Source organism: Phyllostomus hastatus, unplaced genomic scaffold (assembly GCF_019186645.2).
Source record: "Phyllostomus hastatus isolate PE091 unplaced genomic scaffold, TTU_PhHast_1.1 phas_scaffold_129, whole genome shotgun sequence".
NCBI classification, from domain to species: Eukaryota; Metazoa; Chordata; class Mammalia; order Chiroptera; family Phyllostomidae; genus Phyllostomus; species Phyllostomus hastatus.
This window is the reverse complement of record NW_025334009.1, coordinates 24,669,301-24,690,055: the sequence shown is the minus strand read 5'-3', so window position 1 is coordinate 24,690,055 and position 20,755 is coordinate 24,669,301. Positions and strand designations below refer to the sequence as shown.

Here is a 20,755-nt window from a genome sequence, read left to right as displayed (position 1 = left end):
AATACCACACCCACGGAACTCCGGTCTCCCCGAGAGAGGGACAGAGAGGGAACAAAGGGGTCTTTGTTCACTGGCTCCCAGGGGGTGGGAGTTGAGCTCGCTTGCGTTTCCCGGCACCCCTTAGAGACCCGGAGCCTCAGAGCCACCGAGTGTCGAGCGCGGTCCCCTTAGACCTCAGCGCCTTAGGTCAGGGCGCGGCGCCCGGGGCCACTGGGGGCTCTTTCAGGGCGTTTGGGCGGGGTGGGGGACAGGCACGCGCCGCGGCGCCCGGCGGGCACTGAAGCCGGCGGAGGGCCGGGAGGTGGGGTTTGGGGAAGGCGGGGGTGTTGGGCGCGCGGGGGGGGGGATCAGCAGCTGGCGGAGGTGGAGGAGGCGGGAGAGGAGCCTGCGCCCGGCTGAGCCTGGAGGTGCGGGGCGGGTGCCGAGAGCGCTCTCGGGGCCGCTCCTGTCTGAGCAGCGGCGCCTGGAACTTGCTCCTTCTCTCCTTCCATCCTCCTCCTTCCCTTGCTCGGCCCTACGGCCACACCAGGTCCCCTTCCCCGCCACCACCACGCTCCCCTTCTCCCTTCTTGGCACTTTCCTCTCGAACCATCATTCTGGACAAACTTTGATGGAGAATTTCACACCACGCTGGAAAAATGCCGGTTATGAAAGGATTACTGGCGCCCCAGAACACCTTCCTGGACACCATCGCCACCCGTTTTGACGGAACACGTAAGTCTTGCACTTCGAGGAGTTGCATGGCATTTTTTTGAGAATGATATTTGTCGTATAAATTACTTTCGCTCCCACCTTCCCTTTTGCACTAGCAGAGTGAATTTCTTTCTGTTCTTGCCAAGGTGTCTTTTGTGCGGAGAAAAATTTTTCCGTCCCATGGTTCGGTGCAGTATTAACACTTTAGTGTAGTTGGCTCCCTCGACTTCTTGGGTTCAAAAGAACCTAGATAAAGACTGATCCTGCGTTCACTGTTGAACCTGAATTTTGGTACTTCTCAAGGAATTGGTTTTTATTAAGTTTTTGAGGTGAGGGTGGGAATTGTCCCCATTGGTGAAATGTCATTGTATCTTACAATTTCAAGTCTCCCTAGATTAAAGGGAGAGTTTGGAAGGTTCTTCTTGCATAGATGTTCATTCCGTGAGGTCTTTCCCATACAAATTTAAGAAACGCATACTAGAATCAGGAATTGCCAAGTGTAAGCTTTCTGTAGAATTCTGAGCATTGCGAGTTTCTCAGAATCTTGATTCCTGCTCTTCAGCTACAGTAGTATATCTTTCAACCCTGAAATCATCCGAACACTGGAGGAGAATTGTTGGGGAAGGAGGAGCTGGGCATTGGAAAGGATGATCTGATCATAAGAAAAAGTTTCGACTTTTTTTTTCTCAAGGAAACTATCATTGGACGGTTAGCTTGTTTAAGCTGCAGTTTTTTATATATGTAAATAACAGAGATAGTGGTGTGTGGAAAAATAACAGAGATAGTGGTGTGTAGATGCTTGGAGCAAATGTTCTATTTCAGGACCACGGTCAGGTCCCCGTTCCCTCCCAGGCTTCTCCAGCTCCCTTCTTGAGGCAGTGGGTCTTTCCAGCAGGCTTTCTCCCTGTAATTAGAAGTCTGTGCTCACACTCCTGGCAAATGTTTTCAGATGGTTTCACTATGAATAGCCATCCACGCTCTCTTTCGAGCTTATGTTGCTTCTGTGTACTATCCTTCTTTTTTCTTACTATTACACCAGACTCATAGAAACACATTTATTCTAAAGGCTTCCCCCCCCCCAAGTGCTTCAGGTATTATTGTTTTTTACTATGGCAATATGCTTCTTGGACCTACTATGGAGAGCTCAGCTAATTTTATTTACACTCTGGTAGTCTAGGTACACACTCTGATGATGCTGGAAAGTAAGTCTGGGACTTTTCCACTTCAGGGAATAGTTAGAAAAGTTTACATGAGGGAGAAATGAAGCATTTACTTGATTTTGTTCAGTTTTTATTTTTGACACCCAGCCTCCTCCTGGTAGTTGGGGTAGATATTCTTCCAGTGCTGTGTTATCTTTAGCTTTAGCCATTCCTTCCCCTTTTATATTCTCGATGTGTCAGACAGGATAAGGGAAGTGCAATGCCATTATATATCTGTCTTCTTTAGATAATAAGAGAAAATATTGCAATAAAACTTCAAGTCCCTGCTACTGCCATTACCTCCACCACCAAGCCACCTCACAAATTTATCTCTGCAGTCCTGAACCATGCATGATCGTGGGCACTACTATTGGTTACCTTGGGAACTAGTCAGTTGTATGTTGATGTTTGGTCTTGGCATTGCAAATTTAACACCTCCCTGCACAAAAGCCTTCTAACATTGATCACAGTGCATCTATTAAAAATGAAGTAACTGGTAAATGGTAGTTGCTCATCTCATTGTTATTTAAAGTTGAATGGAGTGTCATGTGTAGGGCACTATCTGAGTGTAGCCCTGGGAATTTCTGCAGGGTTATACTTAGATATCAATTTTTAGTGAAGGCCTTGGATCATCAGTGTGAGGATGTCTCTATCACTATAATATTTGATAAGCAAAGAGCGTGTAGAGAGAGATGAGTAGTTCTTTTTCTATCTTAGCTACACATTAATCTTAATAAAATAGAAGGTTAGAAATTTAAAATCCTTATTTGGGAAGAGCATCATCACCTATCATCATTTATAACAACAACAACACTAATAATAATAATAATAATAATAATAATAATACCTAAAACAATTGGAGAGCAAACCTGACCTGTAATCAACAGGGTCTGGGGAATTCCTGGAGGGAAACATGCTGTATATTAGTCTGAAAATCAGTGAAGCAAATTTCAAAATGATGAGTAACATAAACATTTTGTTAACAACATCTAATGGATACCCCTTGTCCCAACACACTCCAATCAGTGAAAGAAGATTATATTTTCTCATTTGTTTTTTGTTGAGTTGCAGAATGACTTGAATAACATAAAACTTAAAATAATAATTTAAGCAAGTTTTAACCGCAAATTTTGCTGTATCTAGAATTATGGGCATACCATTTCCCCTGCTAAATATTTAATTTATCTTATGCTATCTTTTTTTTGTGTGTTGACACCATTTCATTAAGTATAATTGCTATCTGGAAACTCTTATCCTATGATTAACTTTCCTTCTCTTGATTTTTTGTAGCAGTTATTGATTTTCTTGTGCAAGATAAAAGTCTTTGCAAGTTTTAAATGTGCAAAACTGTTACTCCCCCAAGTACAAACTATACTGGAAAGTTGATAATGTTATTGTACTAGAAATACAATGTGTCTCTGTGATACATTTTCTGCATTATTTGTTAGGTACATTTTATAGTCATGTTAGTTTCTAATTTTATTTTGGACAATTTTAATGCAAAATAAGAAAGCAAACAATGACCTGGCAAGCCCCTTTGCTAACTTTACCATAATATAGTATTACAGTTTGCCTTATTGGTTTAATAATATAATAGAAAATAATAAAACTTAAAACATGATCTATAATTTCTCCCAGAAAAAAAAGTATATGACAATAAAAGCCTATAACATTATCCTACCAATATATCAATTGGGGTACAATCACAGGGCAACATAATACCAGTTAACAATATACTTTGTCACCTAGTGACATTTTATTGTTTTACAAAATAAGATATTTTCCTCTTAATATTTAAGAAATGAGTTTTGTTGGGATTGAAAGACAATTATGTATCATTAATTAAAACTATTTTTTCTAATATACAATAATTTTTTTAAAAAACTACTGAAAAATATGAATCTTTTTATATAAAACTACCTTAGGTCATATTTACCCTAAAATATGTTCTTCTGGTTTGTATTTAATTGAAGTGCAAATGAGACTTCAAAAAACTAAGAACCTTGGAAATATTGAGTATTTATGTCTCATTTAGGGGGAAAAATAACTCCAATGAGTTCATTTGACTCATTACCTGTAGCCAATTGTCTCACCTGAAATACTCTAAAACACACACACACACACGTGCATCACACAATTTGAACATTATGACCTGCATATAGTTCACTCCTGCATAGTTCCTTTTTTTATAACACATTTAATGTATTTAAAAATATCTTCTTAGTAGATACGTGTTTTAAGTACATGAATATTAATCTGGACAAGGGGAAAGTAAAATAAGAGAATACAAAAGTACATATTTTATAAAATAGTTTTCAAATATTTTCTACAGGGTGCAGTTTTAGGAAAACCCACATTTTAGATTATAAAACTTGCAAAGGGGAAGCATCTATTTTCATACAGATTGGTACATTAGCCTCCATTCTTTTAGTCATATCAAAATTTGGCCAGAATACTTCTCCTTTGGGCTAATGAGGCAAGATGAAAGGTTTAAGGAAGCTTGTAGCCCAGTAGACTCTATCAAGGAGATTCCAGTTAAAGCATTCAATAACGGTGCTTCAGAAACTCATTCATGATGGCATGTATTTTATGTACTCCTGTATAGCCCAATGGCCAGAGGAAATTTGTTAAAATCAAAATACTTCCTTTACAGAGGCAATTCTCAATAATTTTTCTTTCTCCTCTTTATACTTTGATCATGTTACCTAGATCTCTTAACATTCATTAGAAACAGAGAGAGAAGGATGGGTAATATGCCCAATATCATCAGAAGATGGACAGATGAGGTAGGTTGTGAAGATCTGAAGTCTGCTGAGTCGTACTTTGGAAAATATCATCAAAGGAATTTAGCCAATAAAATAAGACATGCTGCATTATTTTGGGTCTGTCTCTAAAAGACTATTGCATGAAAACAGTCAAGGAAACATCTAGCACTTCATAGATATCCACAAATGGTAGATTATAAAGACTTTTTATATTTTTATTTTTATATGCCATTAGAGTCTCTTTTATTCCTATTCTTCATGTTTAGGGAGATAGTTCCATGTTAGTTTTCTATCTCTGTGTAGTAAGGTATCACGAACTTAGTGATCTGTTATTTCACATGGTCTGTAGGCCAGCCATCCAGGCAAGGATAAGCGGGGTCCCCTGCTTACGGTCTCACAAGGCAGCAAACAAGTTGTCAGCTGTGGCTGTGGTGTCAGCTGTGGCTGGGGTCTCAACTGTGGCTCAAGGCCCTCTTGCAAACTCACGTGGTTGGTGGCAGCATTTATTTCCTTGCAGTTTTATGATTGGAGTCTCTTTTTTCTTGCTAGCTGTCAGCCAGGGACTTTTTAGCAACTAGAAGCTGACCTCAGGTTCTTACTACATGGCCTTTCCTATAGGCCTTTTCACAACAGAACACCCTACTTCTTCAAGACCAACAGGAGTGTCTTTTAGGAGTTTACCTGAGTAAGTCAGCCCCCTGCCCAGGATAATCTCTCTTTTGATTAACTCAAAGTCAACTGCTTATGAATCTTAATTCCATCCATGAAGTCTAAAATCATATGTCCTGTCCACACTCAAGGGAAAGAGAATAGACAGATATGTGCACAGTATTTGGGAATCTTGGGTGCTATTTTTGAATTCCATCTATTGCAGTTGCTGTGCGTTGTTGTACTATCATGCAAAGCCTAATGTTCTCACATTTGGTCTTCATGAAGCAAGTTTATAGAGCACACTTTGGAATTCTACATGTACAACTCTGCTGAGTTTGTGTCTGGAATCTTTGTGAACGCAAGGCCCACCTCCCTGGAGGGAAGGATTTCCTCCACATTGGGTCATGATATATGAGTAAACCTAACCTAGGACATATTCAGTCAATTGTGTGGTCTGATCTAAAAGTAATGTGGGAGTCATAGGAATATTTTCAGGACATTACTCCCTGTCTCTTGACAGGGTGCTCCCTCTTTTCAGATATGGAAGGTTACTTGGGGTCTGTTAGCCTATGTATACGTATCTTAGTTTGCTCTGGGAGGGGAGCCAGTCCAAGAATGTGGCACCTTCAAAGAATGATACCAAATCAGGTACATGTACTCTAAGGTGACGAAGCTGTTTCCACCTTATTAACTATTAACCAGGTCATTTCTGGGCCAACTGTGTGGACTGTTTTGAAACAGTTTGTTCTCCATCTCTTTCTCATGCCTCTAACCATGTTTCAGATTTAAGAAATTCCCCACTATGCACTGGTGTATTGAAGCTGGCTATGTTAAATCAAATAATGATTTTTATTTAAACTTTATTCCAGGTTTATTAAAAATAGGAAGAAAGGGAGAGGGAAAAGATAGAAGAGAAAAGTAATAAGGGAATTATTTATTTTCATTCTTTTGACTCTCTAGATGAATTCTTTACCCTGCAAAAGACTTACTGCAGGGATTCTTATAACTTCCTCATGATTAACAAAGTATTTTATTTTGATTTACATGAATTGGATTTATGTGTTTACCAGAAATGCATATCTAGTTATGTAGTATTTAAATATATTATGTAAGTTTGTTTTGATATCATTATATAGAGGAAAATAGACAGCTAATATGCAAGAATGGAAGTTATGCCCACAATATTTTATTTTCAGGCTCTGGCATCTGTCATCAATTGTAGACCAAAGGCCATGGCCTGAGCCCTCAGCTGGCATGAGAGACATATTGAAAGTCCTGAGTTACCAGTTTCTGGGATATCCTAGACTTAATGTACTTTTGTGAGGCCACAGTCTTTCTGAAAATATCTTTACTGTATTCATTCAATCAGAGAGTCAATCAGTTACTCATTCCTTCAACAATATTTAATCAACACCAACTATATACAAAGCCATTATGCTAGGACCTTTGGGATAAATCTGGCTTGTTCTTCTCTCAAAGAGGACAGTAAATATACACATAAATTATCACAATATAGATTGTGAAGGGATCAGAGCATTCAAGAAGTGTAGGCAAAGGGCTGTGCACATTTGGATGAAGGGGGAGTAATTTCTGTGTGGGAATGATCTGAGAATGATTCATATAATAAATGACTTCTGGTTGGGAATGATCAGCTCATCAATAATAAGGGCAAAAATTATATTCTATTTCCTTTGCCAGCTTGTGTAGTACTTTTCATTGAGGCTAAAATGGTGGGTGGCTTCAGGGGTAATAATAAGTATCTTAGAGGATTTGAAGGTGGGAAAGCTAGAGGCAAGAGGACCATAGAAAGTCTAGTAGGCCAGACATGGAATATTTTCAAAGCCAGAATGCCATGTCTTGGTAAGAGAAGTATGGTGTCATCTATGCCTGGTGTAAAACCTCTCAAACTTCCCATATTCCAGGTTGATGCATAACATAGGAAAAATGCCAGCCTTAAAACCTAAGATGTTTCCAATAATGCTTTTACACTTGGGCAGGGGTCCCATGCAATACAGTGGAATTGATGTATTCATTTTCTTATGCATGCTTGCTTTGCCTAGGGAACTAACTTTGTCATAGGAAAGGGAAAGATTGATTTCTGACCACAAAGCTGAGTCCACTTCTCCTCCACCCCTGTGTTGTACTATAGAATTATGCCTGTGGAGAAGAAAAAGAATTGACAGTATGCTAGAATTCAGTCCCAGTGAGGTCGATTGGAGAAATGCCACCAGTAAAAGGTACAGAATTGCAACTGCTGCAGAGATAGTAGGGTTCACCCTAGCAATGTGTATTTGCCGATATAGTCTAAGTACTAGGTTTTTAAATCCATTTTGATTTAACAGAGCCTACAAACAAAAAAGATGAGATTCAACTTTTCTTATGATATATTTAGCAACAAGAGCAATTAAAGAGCCTTTTCAGTAATATAAATAGTCAAATATATTTCTTGGCTTATAAATTCCCTAGAAGATATATTTCGCTTTCATTTATAGCTGTTAATGTAGCTATCTATTTCCAAAATTCACATCCTTAGATGAACTAATAATCTCTTCTGGCCTATGAAACCCATCTGTCTTCTTATGTTTTCTGGCTCCATTAATGGCATCACCACCCACCCATTTCTCCAAGCTCAAAACCTGAGTCAGCCGTGACTGCCCACATGTCTAATTGTTTATCGAGTCCTTGAGATTTTACTTTAGAAATGCCCTAATTTGGTTCCTCATCTCCCTCTTCATTACCTCTGCTTCAGTTTGGATTCTGTTTCTTATCAAAATGATTATAACCTTATTCTAATTAGACTGCTGTGGTCATAGGCCCTGATCCTGCTCACACGAAACCCCTTCAGTCTACATTGTCGCCAGAGTGATTCCTGTTAAAAACAGTCTGACCCTCCTACTTGAAGCAATCCATTGGCTCCCTGCAACCTCTTAGACAATGTCCGAAGTTCTTAATGTCATATGACCCCAAGACGGTTCTACAAAATCTTTTTCAACTGCTGCCTCCTAGGTTGCAAACACACTCAGCCCTAAGCACCTGCTCACTCATGCACCTAGGCCCTCTGCATGCCACTTGAGCAAGATCCTTTATTGTCTTCAAAACCCATCCTGAAGGTTGCCTTCTATCTGAACTCTTTCTGTGAAGCTCCAGGTAGTTAGGTGACATTTCCTCCATGCTTCCACATTACTTGGTCCATGCCTCTAGTTAGCTCTTACATGGACTCGAATTACATGCTTTCATATTTCAACACTCAACTACTACTCTGGGAAGCCTTGACTGCATCTTCATTCATTTTGCATCCCCTTATCTTAAACTTAATGGTTGGAACAAGGTTTTTGCCCAATAAATGTTTCTTTGAATAAAAGACTTTAAATTCCATTAAGGCCAGAGCTATATAGTAGCTGTCTTTATTTCCCTTCAGTGGTAGCTGATATCCCTGTTACTCAGTATTGTGGGATTAAATTTAGTTTTGAAACATAATTCTAAGACTGGCCTGCAGGCTTCATTTTTACATGTTGCAAGCACTAATTTCTTTAATAAAACTTTAATGATAACAGTGACTACCATTTGGATTATGTCTTTGTATACATTTTGTTCTGTGCTGGTGTTTTATCCATTCCAACTACAATCCCACATGGAGGATGGCAGCTCCCCTTTTTGTTACAGATGGCAGAACTCAAGCTCATAATTTGTCTACATTATTACACTAGCCTACTATAGCCTGTGACTTTTCTACTATATCAGACTACCTCTGAAATGTGTTATTTTTTATAGTAAGTATAAACAGACTGGGACAATCTGTGGTAACATTTCTAGGTTCTACCTCTTGCAAAAAGGTATTTCTGCTTTAAAGTTTTTAGCCATTTCAGGTTATGGCTTTTTTTTTTTCATCTATTATGCTTTAAGTACTTGTCATTTAAAGAATGCTTTTAAATTGGTATTTAAGACATATCTGGAACTACTAAATGCATTCACTGTGCAAAGCAGTTTTGCTTAACCAAGAAAATCTACTGTCCCTTCTTTCTTCTTAAAGAAATAAAAAATCCATTTTCTTTGAGACTTTGGTGCTTAGAATTTGCTGACTTTAGAATTTCCTTGTGATTTTTTTTTTATTGACAGGCTAATCCCTCCATAAGAGATATCCTAATTCTTACAGGTCTTATAGTGCCATCTGTTTGTATTTTTATGTTGTTATTATCTTACAGAGGAAATTCTCCTATTTTGAGTATTCTTTTATTGAGAAATATATTCTTCATTATCAGATACTGTTGACATCTTTTAACAGAAATCATTCACCTTTTCTTTGCAATGAACTTAAAAGAAGAAATAATGATACCTAGCTCTCCAACTCTCAAATCCGATCCAAAGTTTTTTTTTCTTCATGCTTTCTTTTATTCTATTATGTCTTTTGGACAAACTTTCTTATTGCATTTGTCAGTCCAACCGAATTTCTTATTCTAGTTATTGAACAAGAGGGAACCAAGCCAGAGCACTTCATCCTTTCATGCTTTATTTGATTTTCTAAAAAGAAGGATCCTCATAGAAAGTTCAGATGTTATTGACATGTCAAATATCCAGTTGGACAAGAAGTAGACTTATCCTTGTGTGGTGTTCTGGCTTTTCCTTCAATGGAGGAATAATGTAGAATATAAAATTGGGCATGCTTTTGACCTTAATTTCTAAATAAATGTTTCTACTATGATTTCATAAGTAATGGAAAACATGAATGCCTCAGGACAGGACCTTTTGTATTGTATTAATTTGGTTCACTTTTATTTAGGTTACATTCAAGCACCTAAAAATATGCCTGCCACTCTTTTCTTAACAAATGTGTGAATCCAGGATTTAGAGTGTAGAGGTAATAAGCATTACCAAGAGTTTCTGTCTATCTGTACAGTGATCCATGTCATGCAGTGTATGTTTTTTATTTAAACAAAGTTATAAAATTATTTGAAAAATAGTAATAATTACTAATATTTGATTAGCATTTAATTATATTCATTTTTATTTCATCACTTGAATTGCTTTTGAACTAATAGATAAAAAGTGGCTTCTTATTATAAACTTTAATGTATATTTGTCAAGCATTGTTTAATATATTTAAGGGCTATATGAATTTCCATTTCTGGGCATTATTTGTTCATATTCATTATTCTTTAGTAATTGGATTTTTGGCATTCTCTTTTTGACATATATGAGCTCTTTACATAGTAACAAAATGAACAGCTGTTGGTTATGTGAATTATATATTTTATTTCCAATTTTAGTGGGTCATTTGTTTTTAGATAAGTTAATTAAGCAATTTTGCTTTTATGCTTTTTGTGTTTTGTGTCATACTTACAGAGGTGTTTTCTGTTCTAAAATTATCTTTAAAACATGCTTCCTATGTGTTCTACCATAGTTTCATATTGTATATTCAGTTTTCTCTCTTCAACTAATAAGTGTAATTTGATATATTGATGTAGGGATCAAAACTAATTCTTTCTGGGTTCCCATCCATTTTCCTAACAACATTATTCAATAATTTACTTTTCTACATTTATTTGAAATGTCTAGTTTATGTTCTTTGTTCTTATATATACACTTCTTTCCATTTTTTACTTTCTGTTTTATTACATTTATTCTTTTCTTTACATGTTAGTACACAGTTTTAATTATAGGAGTTTTAGAATATGTGTTGAAACTCTCATTATTTTCTATTTTCTCCATAATTTTGCTTGGCTAATCATACTTATTTGGAAGTATCTAGCTAAGAACAAATCCTGATGTATTGTCAATGAAATCTCTTGTAGAAAAAGGGAAAAATTCATGCACAAAACTTGCTATATAGTTCTGTCATTTGCATTTTTATATGAAATATATAGTCTTTTCCCCACTGTTTGAATTTCTTTTTTTAATTCAATCATGTTTGCTTATTGAAGAATATTGATTCCTGTGTTTTATTTTTTTTAACCAGGCAGCTTGCTGACTTTCTACTATTTTTTGTAGTAATTTTGCAGTTGGTTTCTTAGGATGGGTTTCTTGGGGTTTTCAGGTAAGAAATAATTTTTCCTCAAATTATAAAAATTTTGCTTTTTTGTTTCCAGTATTTACAACTTACACTTTTTGTCCCCTCAATTTTTTATCTTGTCTAATTGCTTTGCCTAGTATCATAGGTACTATAAAAATGGCTATGATAAAAATTCATTTTGTTTATGTTTTCAATAGGAAATATTTTAGTGTTTTTTTCTGGCTTTTAGAGTGATAGATATTTTATTGTATTTTTTGCTTTATTAAGAGATTTGTGATGTATTCCCATTTTATTAATCAATTTCATTAAGTGACTTTCAAGATTTAGCCAAGAAACTTTATTTCTTACTGACTCAATCAATGTAATAAATTTTATTGACAGAAAATTGAAGTTAATAAAATTAAACTTCCTTTTCATTCTTTCAACAAAAGACCATGTTGCTGAATTTTACAGTAGGTCTGTGAATAATGTCATTTCGTTCAATGTCATTGCACTGATGAGAAAAAAAAATAGATTCTGTTCTGAGGCCACTCTCTTTTGGAGTTTGCACGTCCCCCAGGTCTGTATGTTTCCTCTGGGTGCACTAGTTTCCTCCCACATCCTAAAGATGTGCATATTAAGTAAACTGGCATGACTAAATTGTCCCAGTCTGAGTGAGTGTGGGTGTGTGTGCAAGTGGCTGTGCTGGGAAGGGCTTGCTGCCCCTTGTTTCCACCTTGAGCCCTGAGCTGCTAGGGTGGCTCCAACCACATATAATGCTGAACTAGAGTAGGTGGTTTGGAAAATAATTGTCTTGTTTTCACTAATATTTCTTAAATGTATATATAGCTCACATTCATTTTAATGTTTAACATTAGAAGTATTTGGGGTCTTTATTTAGATGTTTTATAACCAAATATCTGCCATAATAACTCTTGCTTATATCAATTAGTCTGTGGCAGAGTTGATTTTGTTGTACATCAGTTTGCTTAAAGTCACAGTTTCTAAGAATCTATTGATGATATTAAGTAGGATGTACTGTATTTATTGTTTTATTTAGAATTTTTACATTGGATGTGTGTGTCTGTAAGTATCACTGGCATTTATTCTCTCTTTTTGTATGTGTGTATTATTGGATTTTGCTGGGGGAAACACACATCCATATTTATGCCCATTATAATGTAATCCCATCTGGTTTAGCATTTGTACCAGATTTTTCATATTTTAATAAATTATTTTATTGATCATTGCATTAAAACAAGCCAAGATATGTTGGTAAATCTCCAGCTAGTTCTTATAGCTCTGACTATGGTCTTATCTAATAATGTCTCAGATGCTTGTGTAGTAAATATAGTTCTGATTTTAATGTGTGCAGAAATCTAAAAGACACCCAGCAATTACACATATCTGTTTTAAATAACATTTGAGTTTTTGCATCTAGTTCATACATATATGTCAAGTTTTTCCAATTTTATTCTATTTATTCAAGATAAACCATATTTTACTGTAAATTCGGTGAAAAAAATCATTAAAGATAAAGTTAGTTCATGGTGACAAGATCAATAGAAATGGTGGTAGAACCCAATGTCATGGTAAAGACAATACTTGTTAAATTTTAAAAATGTGTGAAATAAAAATGCACTTAGACTTGGTTGTAGTGTATGCATAATTTGTTGGTGTGTTAAAAATGGTAATATGTTGTCAATCACTATAGAGACTATAGTGGTCAAAATATTTATATGCATATGTGAGAAATTAGTTACATTAGTTACACTGTATGGTATGGGGTGTTAAATTCAGAAAAATATTTGGCAATACAGTATGTGGTTTCTTTTTTTACTGCCATCATTAGTTAGAAGATAATATCAAAAGTAAATTATATAAGAAGTCTAGCCCTGGATGGTGTAGCTCAGTGGATTGAGCATGGGCCTGTGAACCAAAGTGTCACTGGTTCAATTCCCAGTCAGGGCACATGCCTGGGTTGCGGGCCAGGTCCCCAGTAGTGGGGAGTGAAGAGCAACCACACATTGATGTTTCATTCCCTCTTTTTCTCCCTCCCTTCCCCTCTCTCTAAAAATAAATAAAATCTTTAAAAAAAAGAAGTCTAAGGCATTGGGGAAAATGTTATCCCACTATTTTAATTGTTAATGTAAATGTAAAATATTAAAATAAATATTTAATTATATATATATTTGTTTGATATATCTTTAACTTTGATATGCCAGAAACCTTGAAATGAAAGTGCCTTTGGTCTGCACTGACCTCTGATTACTCCTAAATATTTTTATTGTCCTCACTGTAGTGAAAAGAAAGTAAAGAAACCTAGGCAGCCTCAGTATTTTGTCTGGAAGCTAGTACCTGAAAAAGCTGGGCTGTTACTCTCTCCCTTTAATTGAAAAACCCAAGTTCTTTCTTCAACTTTACTCTGATTTTGCTTTTAAAGAAGAAAAGAGAAAATAATTAATTTTTAATGAGCAACCATGAACCCAATGCTATGTTTGGTATTTTCATCAATATTAGTTTATTTACTCTCTTAATAATAAAAGGTAGATGTTTTTACCTCTACTTTAGGGATAGAAAATTTAATTAAAGCCCAGGAAGTTTGAATAAATTGTCAAGTCACACACTTTGTAAATAGTGAAGCTGGAATATATGCACATGGTTTCAACTTTAGCAGTCTTTGTTTAATAAAAAGGCAAAAAACGAGAGCTAAGCTGTAAAGCATTAAATTTATACCATTAAGATCTGAATGGTCATGGTTGACTTCACTTTAAGATACTTACAAATCATATTCATGCTTTTTAAAAACATGTCATTTGGGAAACTCAGCTTAGAAAGCTGCAAAGTGGCAATGTTTTAGGAACAGTATACAGAGGATTATCCAGGAATGTACCTTACTTGTCAGAATAAGTACCCAAATGGTTCTTACTTGAGAGGTCATGACCCAGGGGTGTTGGAGATCACCTGAGAGCAATGCTGCAAGTCCAGAAGTTTGATAATATGGGAAAAGATCCAGAGGTATCTGTAGAACAATGTCACACTGACCTGAGTTTAAATATGCTTTTAGGCAATCAGTGGTTGCTTAGGAGTAAGGATGGGGTGGAGGGGGATGGGATTACAAAAGAGCATAAGGAAGCTTTTGGAGTTGCTGGATATAGTCACTGTCTTGACTGCGGTGATGGTGTTTGGGGTTTATGTATCTAGTAAACGTATCACATTGTACAATCTAAATATGTGCAATTTAGTATATATGCATTATACTTTAATAAAGTTGTTTAAAATGCTTTCCTGGTGGTAGGGAGAAGGGCAGAGCTGTAGCTACAGCACTAGGAATGACACACACTTATTTAATCTTCTGTCTCTCAACCTCTTGGTGAGAGGCTTTTCTGGTATATTCCTAGTTGTACTGATCCAGATTACTGAGTGTATGAGGCTTGAGAAACAGGCAAAATTAACAACAAACATTGAAATTAATAATACAAAATTACTATTTTAACAGTAAAATTGTATTCAAGATAACATTGATTTTTTTTGTCAGTAGTACAGACTTGTTTGCAATATTAGTTGTCTACTGATTATTATAGCTTACATGTGTATAGGTTGACTAGGGCATCACCTGATCCAAACTGGATGTAGCTCCATTGCTCTGGGGTCTTGGCTGGATTGTCTCATGCATATGCAGATTTTCTACAGTCTCTGCTCCCATCTAGGCTTGGCTGGGAAAGCCTAACTGGGGGAATTTCTGCTCCATATGTCTCTCATCACATGCTGGCCTGCACATGATCTATGGTGATGGCAGAGGTGCAACAAAGCCCTAGCCCAATAACACTAACAATTCTCAAAATTTTGCTTGTGTCACATTTGCTAACATCTCATTGGTTAAAGTCAGTCAAATGGGCAATAGGATGCCCCTCAATGAGTTGACACTGAAAATTATATGTCAAACAAGAATCAGAGTACATGATTAACAAAATGTATCCTGCTTGCCTTATTAGTATTATCTTTGGGAAGGGGAAACAAGTTTCAGAAATTAAAAGTTCTTAAAAAGAGATTAACCATGTTTATATCTTTTGTAAAATGACAATCTGGTATCTTGAAATGGTTTCTTTATTTCCTCACATGTTGTTAAAATTTAAAATAAATACCTTAGAATAGAAAATCTATGATTCTACTTGTGAACTCTATAAAATTGTTACAAAAAAGAGGTGCTGTTAGTATTACTATATAATGGGAACCTATACATCCAAAAAATAAACAAGAATGTTAAACCATACGATCTCCTTTTTATGTGGAATCCAACGAACAAAATATAATGATGAACAAAATAGAGCCAGAGGCATGGGTGCATGGAACAGACTGATGAATGCCCGAGGAAAGGGGGGTGTGAGGGAGGGGAAAAGAAGGTGAAGAGATTCGCCAAAGAACATATATGCATAGCTCATGGACAGTGACAGTAGTGTGGTGAAGACCAGGGGAGAAAGGGGTATGGGCGGAGGTGGGCAAAGGGGGAAAGTGGGAGACATCTATGATAGTGTCAACAATAAAAAATTGCAAACTATAAATCGAGAAGTTTCCTTAATATAATAAATGTTAACTCATAAAATAAACCAAAGATTAGATTCAGTTACCTTTTTGGAATGATGTCAAACAATGGACCCACCAGAGGCTGGTGGTCCACCAGAAAACTGATAGATTTTTCTTAATGTTAAGTTAAGGATGGTGATGCCATATAATTTTAAACTCTATACTGAACTGAAAAGCAACAAGGATATCTAGAATCCTTAAAGCAAGTTTTATGAATTTAGGCCTTTAATGGTTTTCCCATCGTGTTTCTGTAACAAGTCAGTCTTTGACGCCAGGTGAGAAGACCACTGGTGGTTAGTATACTAGGGTTAAAGTTCTGCTTGTAGTAGCTCAGCTGTGGTACTGGAATCTCAGCTGTAAATAACCAGAGAGATTACATCCAAACTCTCCCATTTACTAGATATTGCAATATCTTTGTACACTATTTCCTAGTTATCTCTGTTACAAATATCTCCTTTATTTTTTACTCACAACACAATGAGGAAGAAATTTCATCCCCATTCCACAGATGAGGAAAATGAGTATTGATAAGCTTATAATTACTGAGCAGCTGAGTGACACAGACAGAACTGGGGCCAATTATCCTAATTGTTAGGCCTGTGTTTTTAAATTACATTATGTTGCTTTTTGTATGGGGGAATTGAGAAGATTTGCATAATAGAAACTTTGTAAGCATTGAAACAATGTTGCTTTTGCTAGTGTAGATGTATCATAGCTTATTCAAATGTTTATTTTATAAAGACCCAAATCTGGACAATTTTCTATTATTTCTTCTTCATGAGGGAGGATTGTGCATTGTTTTTGTTTTGGAGGGGTGGGGGGTCTTAAACCAGTGATGTGATTCCCCTCACTCTTTTGAAATAAGATATTTCTGAATTATTGTTTTTAGGATTTTATACAAGTTAATATATTTTTATGAAATCAAAAATATTTAAGGCATGAGAGAATAAAAGTAAATGACAATCTACATATTGTACTGGGATTCTAGTATTTTTCTGTTCTTACTGATTAGAAGCAATTCGATTCTTTTTTTTCCCACTTTCTAAAGTACAATTTTAGATTCCACTGCAGTTATAAGAAGTAATACAGAGAGTTTCCATTTACCCTTCATCCAGTTGTGCCAAATGGTAGCGTCTTCTTTTACCGTAGTATCATATCGTCAGGAAGTTGACTTCGATGTAATTCATCCGCCTTATCCGGACTTCAGTTTTGAGTGTACTCATTTGTGTCTCTGTATGTGTTTTAGTTCTGTGCAGTCTTACCATACGTGGTAATTTGGGGCAGAACTACCACAGTCAAGATTCGGAATGGTTTCATTACTAGGGTCCTCTGTGTAGCGTTTTTACAGTCACAGCCACCTCCCTCTCTACCCCTGACAGCCACTGATCTGTTCTCTATCTCTCTAATTTTGTTGTTATCAAGAATCAACAAATCTTCTCCTGGTGACTGAGAGATCATACAAACATACCTTTGTTTTCTTGTCCAAGAATTTCAACCTCAGTTTTAAGTTTTATGTTATGTTGATAAAAAGCATATATAAGTGCTTTATTACAAAAACATAAATATTGTCACATTTATTCCACATAAGTACTCAAGTGGTTTGAGGACAAATTAGATATATTTCCATTTCAGGGCCATGGAGGGGATTCATATCTACAAATCCCTGTATCACTTTATGGTCGTATTTTATTCTATCATTTTTTGTGACTTGGTTAAAGAAATGGCATCATTCTCATTTCACAGATGTGGATGTTGATAAAAAGGCATTCTTATTCTAGGCAAGATTTATCTGCTGTATTGACTTCCCATTGTTTGTTATTCTTTTTAGAAAATTATTTATTTTTAGAGAGCAAAAGGGAGGGAGAAAGAGAGGAAGAGAAACATTGTATATTTATTGAAATAATCAAATGGTTGCTGCTTCTGGTACATGCCTCGACCAGGGACTGACCCCACAACCCAAGCATGTGCTCTGACCAGATATCCAACTGGAAGCCTTTTGCTTTATGGGTTAACACGCAACTCACTGAGCCACACTGGTCAGGCCTGTTATTCTTCTTTAATAGTTCCCCAAGTTCTAGCTCCAACATACTCACACATGCATATGCACATACACATGCACACACAACTACTTACAATTTAGTATCACTTCAACTAAATGTTAATCACTCCCAAAGAATAACATCTTGTGTAATGTAGTAGTGTCTCATGCTTAAAGAATTTAGAGCATTTTTCAATATCAGAGAGTTAGATCAGGAAGAGATGTTAGTAATTTTGAAACGGATGGCATTTCCTCCTTGCACAGGCTTAAGGATGCTCCAAGTTGAATGTTCAGCTGTCTTTAGCAAGTGTAAGACCTATTGTGACATATGTAAAGAAAGATAATATTTTTAGCCACACAGTCTCTTTCTTATTCTTATGTGTTCTAATTTCCTTAGTTATTTATTTTTATAAGTTGTATGTACTTTTGTGGGCCTTATGAATAATATCTGTTTTAGACCAATCCATCACATAAATAAAAATAAGTTTTAAGTCATTTTTTTTTGCTTTCTGAGAAACTTCCCCACTGGCTTAGAGTTTTCTATGTTAAATTAGGTTCCTTCAAGGATACAGCTAGTATTTTTTGCTCTTGTTTATTCATTCCTATATATCTGCTTATTTTTCAGAAAATAAGATTCAGGAAAAAGAAATGATTCCTGCTTGCAATATATTTTTGAAGTTGTCAGTGTTGAGGTTTGATGTCATGATGGAGACACAAGGCTGTTCTTCAATTCTTCAGTATTCAAGATGTTCAGTCGCTTAAATCTATAAATAAATGAGCCTGTCAGTATTAAGACTCCATGGATGACAGATCTGTTCCTCTGATTACTAAACTCACTTCAGTGATTTCCTGTGTATGCTTACATTGTCTGTGATGTTTTCTGAAGTGAGGATGGAAACATGCTAATTGCTTCCATTGCTGACCTTACACATTAGGAAAACAAGAACTATCCCATTAACTAAGATTGAGACATAGCTCTGGGTTGCCTATATAAAGTGAGGAGCTGAGGTGGATGTTGAAATCTAGAATAATAACTCAGGCAATTTTTCTGTGTTCGTGTTGGCTAGTGGACTGAGTTTCCTCTGCTCACTCAGTTGTGAAGGATCTGCACGCTGCATGCTTACAGGAACCTGACGGCATTTGCACTCAGAGTGTGACGGTGGGGTGATCTCTTCTGAGTACAGTGATTCCCCTTCTCAGTCATGTAGGAGGGAGTGGGAAAGGCTTCTGATGTCTGTATAAAGCTGCTCTGTGTCAATGAGATTTCTAGGTAAACCTTTCTCTTTGTTCCCTCATGTTTGTTATGGTACAGTAAGGGGAATACTTTGACTACCTTCCTGGGTTGGGCAGGTTATGAAAGAGCAATATTATTACAAATTACTGTACCTTTTAGTTCCTAGGTTATTCTAACAAAGGTTGTGTTTGGAACTATAGCTCAGAGAAAGAGGTCGGCCCTGTTCACATGCATTATGGTTTTATTATTTTTTTAGTGTATATGCTTGTCTCCCATACAAGAATACATACTTCTCAGAGACGGTCTTGTCTTTTTTATGATCATCTCTTCAGTGCCTTGCATAGTGCCCAAAACATGGTAACGTACAAAAAGATATTTACTAAAGGTTTTTAACCTGATAAGTGTGAAACAAGAGTTAGAGAAAGTGTTTTTCTATTCAGCACTTGAGGTTTTTTGAAAATCCCTTTTCACTTATATTCAGGAAACATTATCCCCACCATCCTCATCATCATTGCCATAGCCATCATTATACTTCCCGTTCATTGGTCTGTCAATAAGTACCGGCCTCTCTGCTAAGCACGTTTTACACAGAAGCTTATTGAATTCACATAACAAACTTATGTGGTATTTGCCACATTTCCATATTACAAATGAAGAAACTGAAGTAGGGAGAAGTTAAGCAATTTGTCCAAGTGTTACAGCTGAAAAAGCAAAAGAGCCAAGATTTAAACTTAGGTCTGTCTTATTTCAGGGCTGAGCCCTCATGTAGTTGTGGTAGATGGTACCATTCACCACACCCCACCCCACCAAATCTTCTGGATTATATAATAAAATTTTTTGTTTGTTGCTTAATTCCTTTAATTGCATCTTCTGCTATTTGCTTAGTTATTTACTTCTTTGGATGCATTGTTATATATTGAGAAGGAAAGAAATGTTGTCTAGGGTTAACTGAAGGAATAAAGATAACAGGTACATATTCATATATTATCAAATGTAGGAGATTCATTTTTTTGTAGGTGATTCTCAACCCTGGCAGAAGCCATTGCCTCATGGACAGCTGGAAACCAGAGACCACCAGGCTCTGTCCCAGAACTGTGGAATCAGAATCTCTCAGGAGGGACCCAGGCATCAAATTTAAAAGATACAAATGCCATGGTGTGTTGCTTATGTGCAATTGGGGTGGGCAGTCATGGCCTTAATCTGTAAGAGGGGGATTGGAAGCTATTTCCCCCTGAGCAATGGGCCATCAATAAGAGCGGTGTTATCTTGACTGATAGATGACTGGACTATTGCCAGGTTTTCTCCAATTCTTTTCTTCTGTAAATATTTATTGAGTGTCTACTATGTGCCAGACAACGTGTGAGAGTTTGCACTTCCCCAAGCGTAGAAAGAAAAAATTAGCTCAATCAATTGAACTGTCTGATTTTTGACTTTAATTAAAATTGTGAGATAAATATACTGTGTGCTTAGCTTCTCACTTTTTAATTCTTTGCTCAATTTATAGGTGTTGCATAGATATAAATAATTTAGAGAAGATGGAGCAGTGGAAAAAAACACAAAGTACATGTCGTCATATATATTAGTATGGCAGAAGGACACACTGAG

At 36.4% G+C, this 20,755-nt stretch overlaps 1 protein-coding gene across 1 annotated transcript in view; it reads left to right on the top strand.

The window, feature by feature from the left end:
- The first annotated feature begins 597 nt into the window (after window positions 1-597).
- KCNH8 (potassium voltage-gated channel subfamily H member 8) overlaps window positions 598-20,755 on the top strand; it is a 278,568-nt gene continuing 258,410 nt past the window's right edge. Inside the window, exon 1 of the mRNA XM_045857209.1 lies at window positions 598-714. Within this exon, the coding sequence (XP_045713165.1) occupies window positions 639-714 (76 nt within the window). The 5' untranslated portion in view covers window positions 598-638. The remainder of the gene's footprint in view (window positions 715-20,755) is intronic.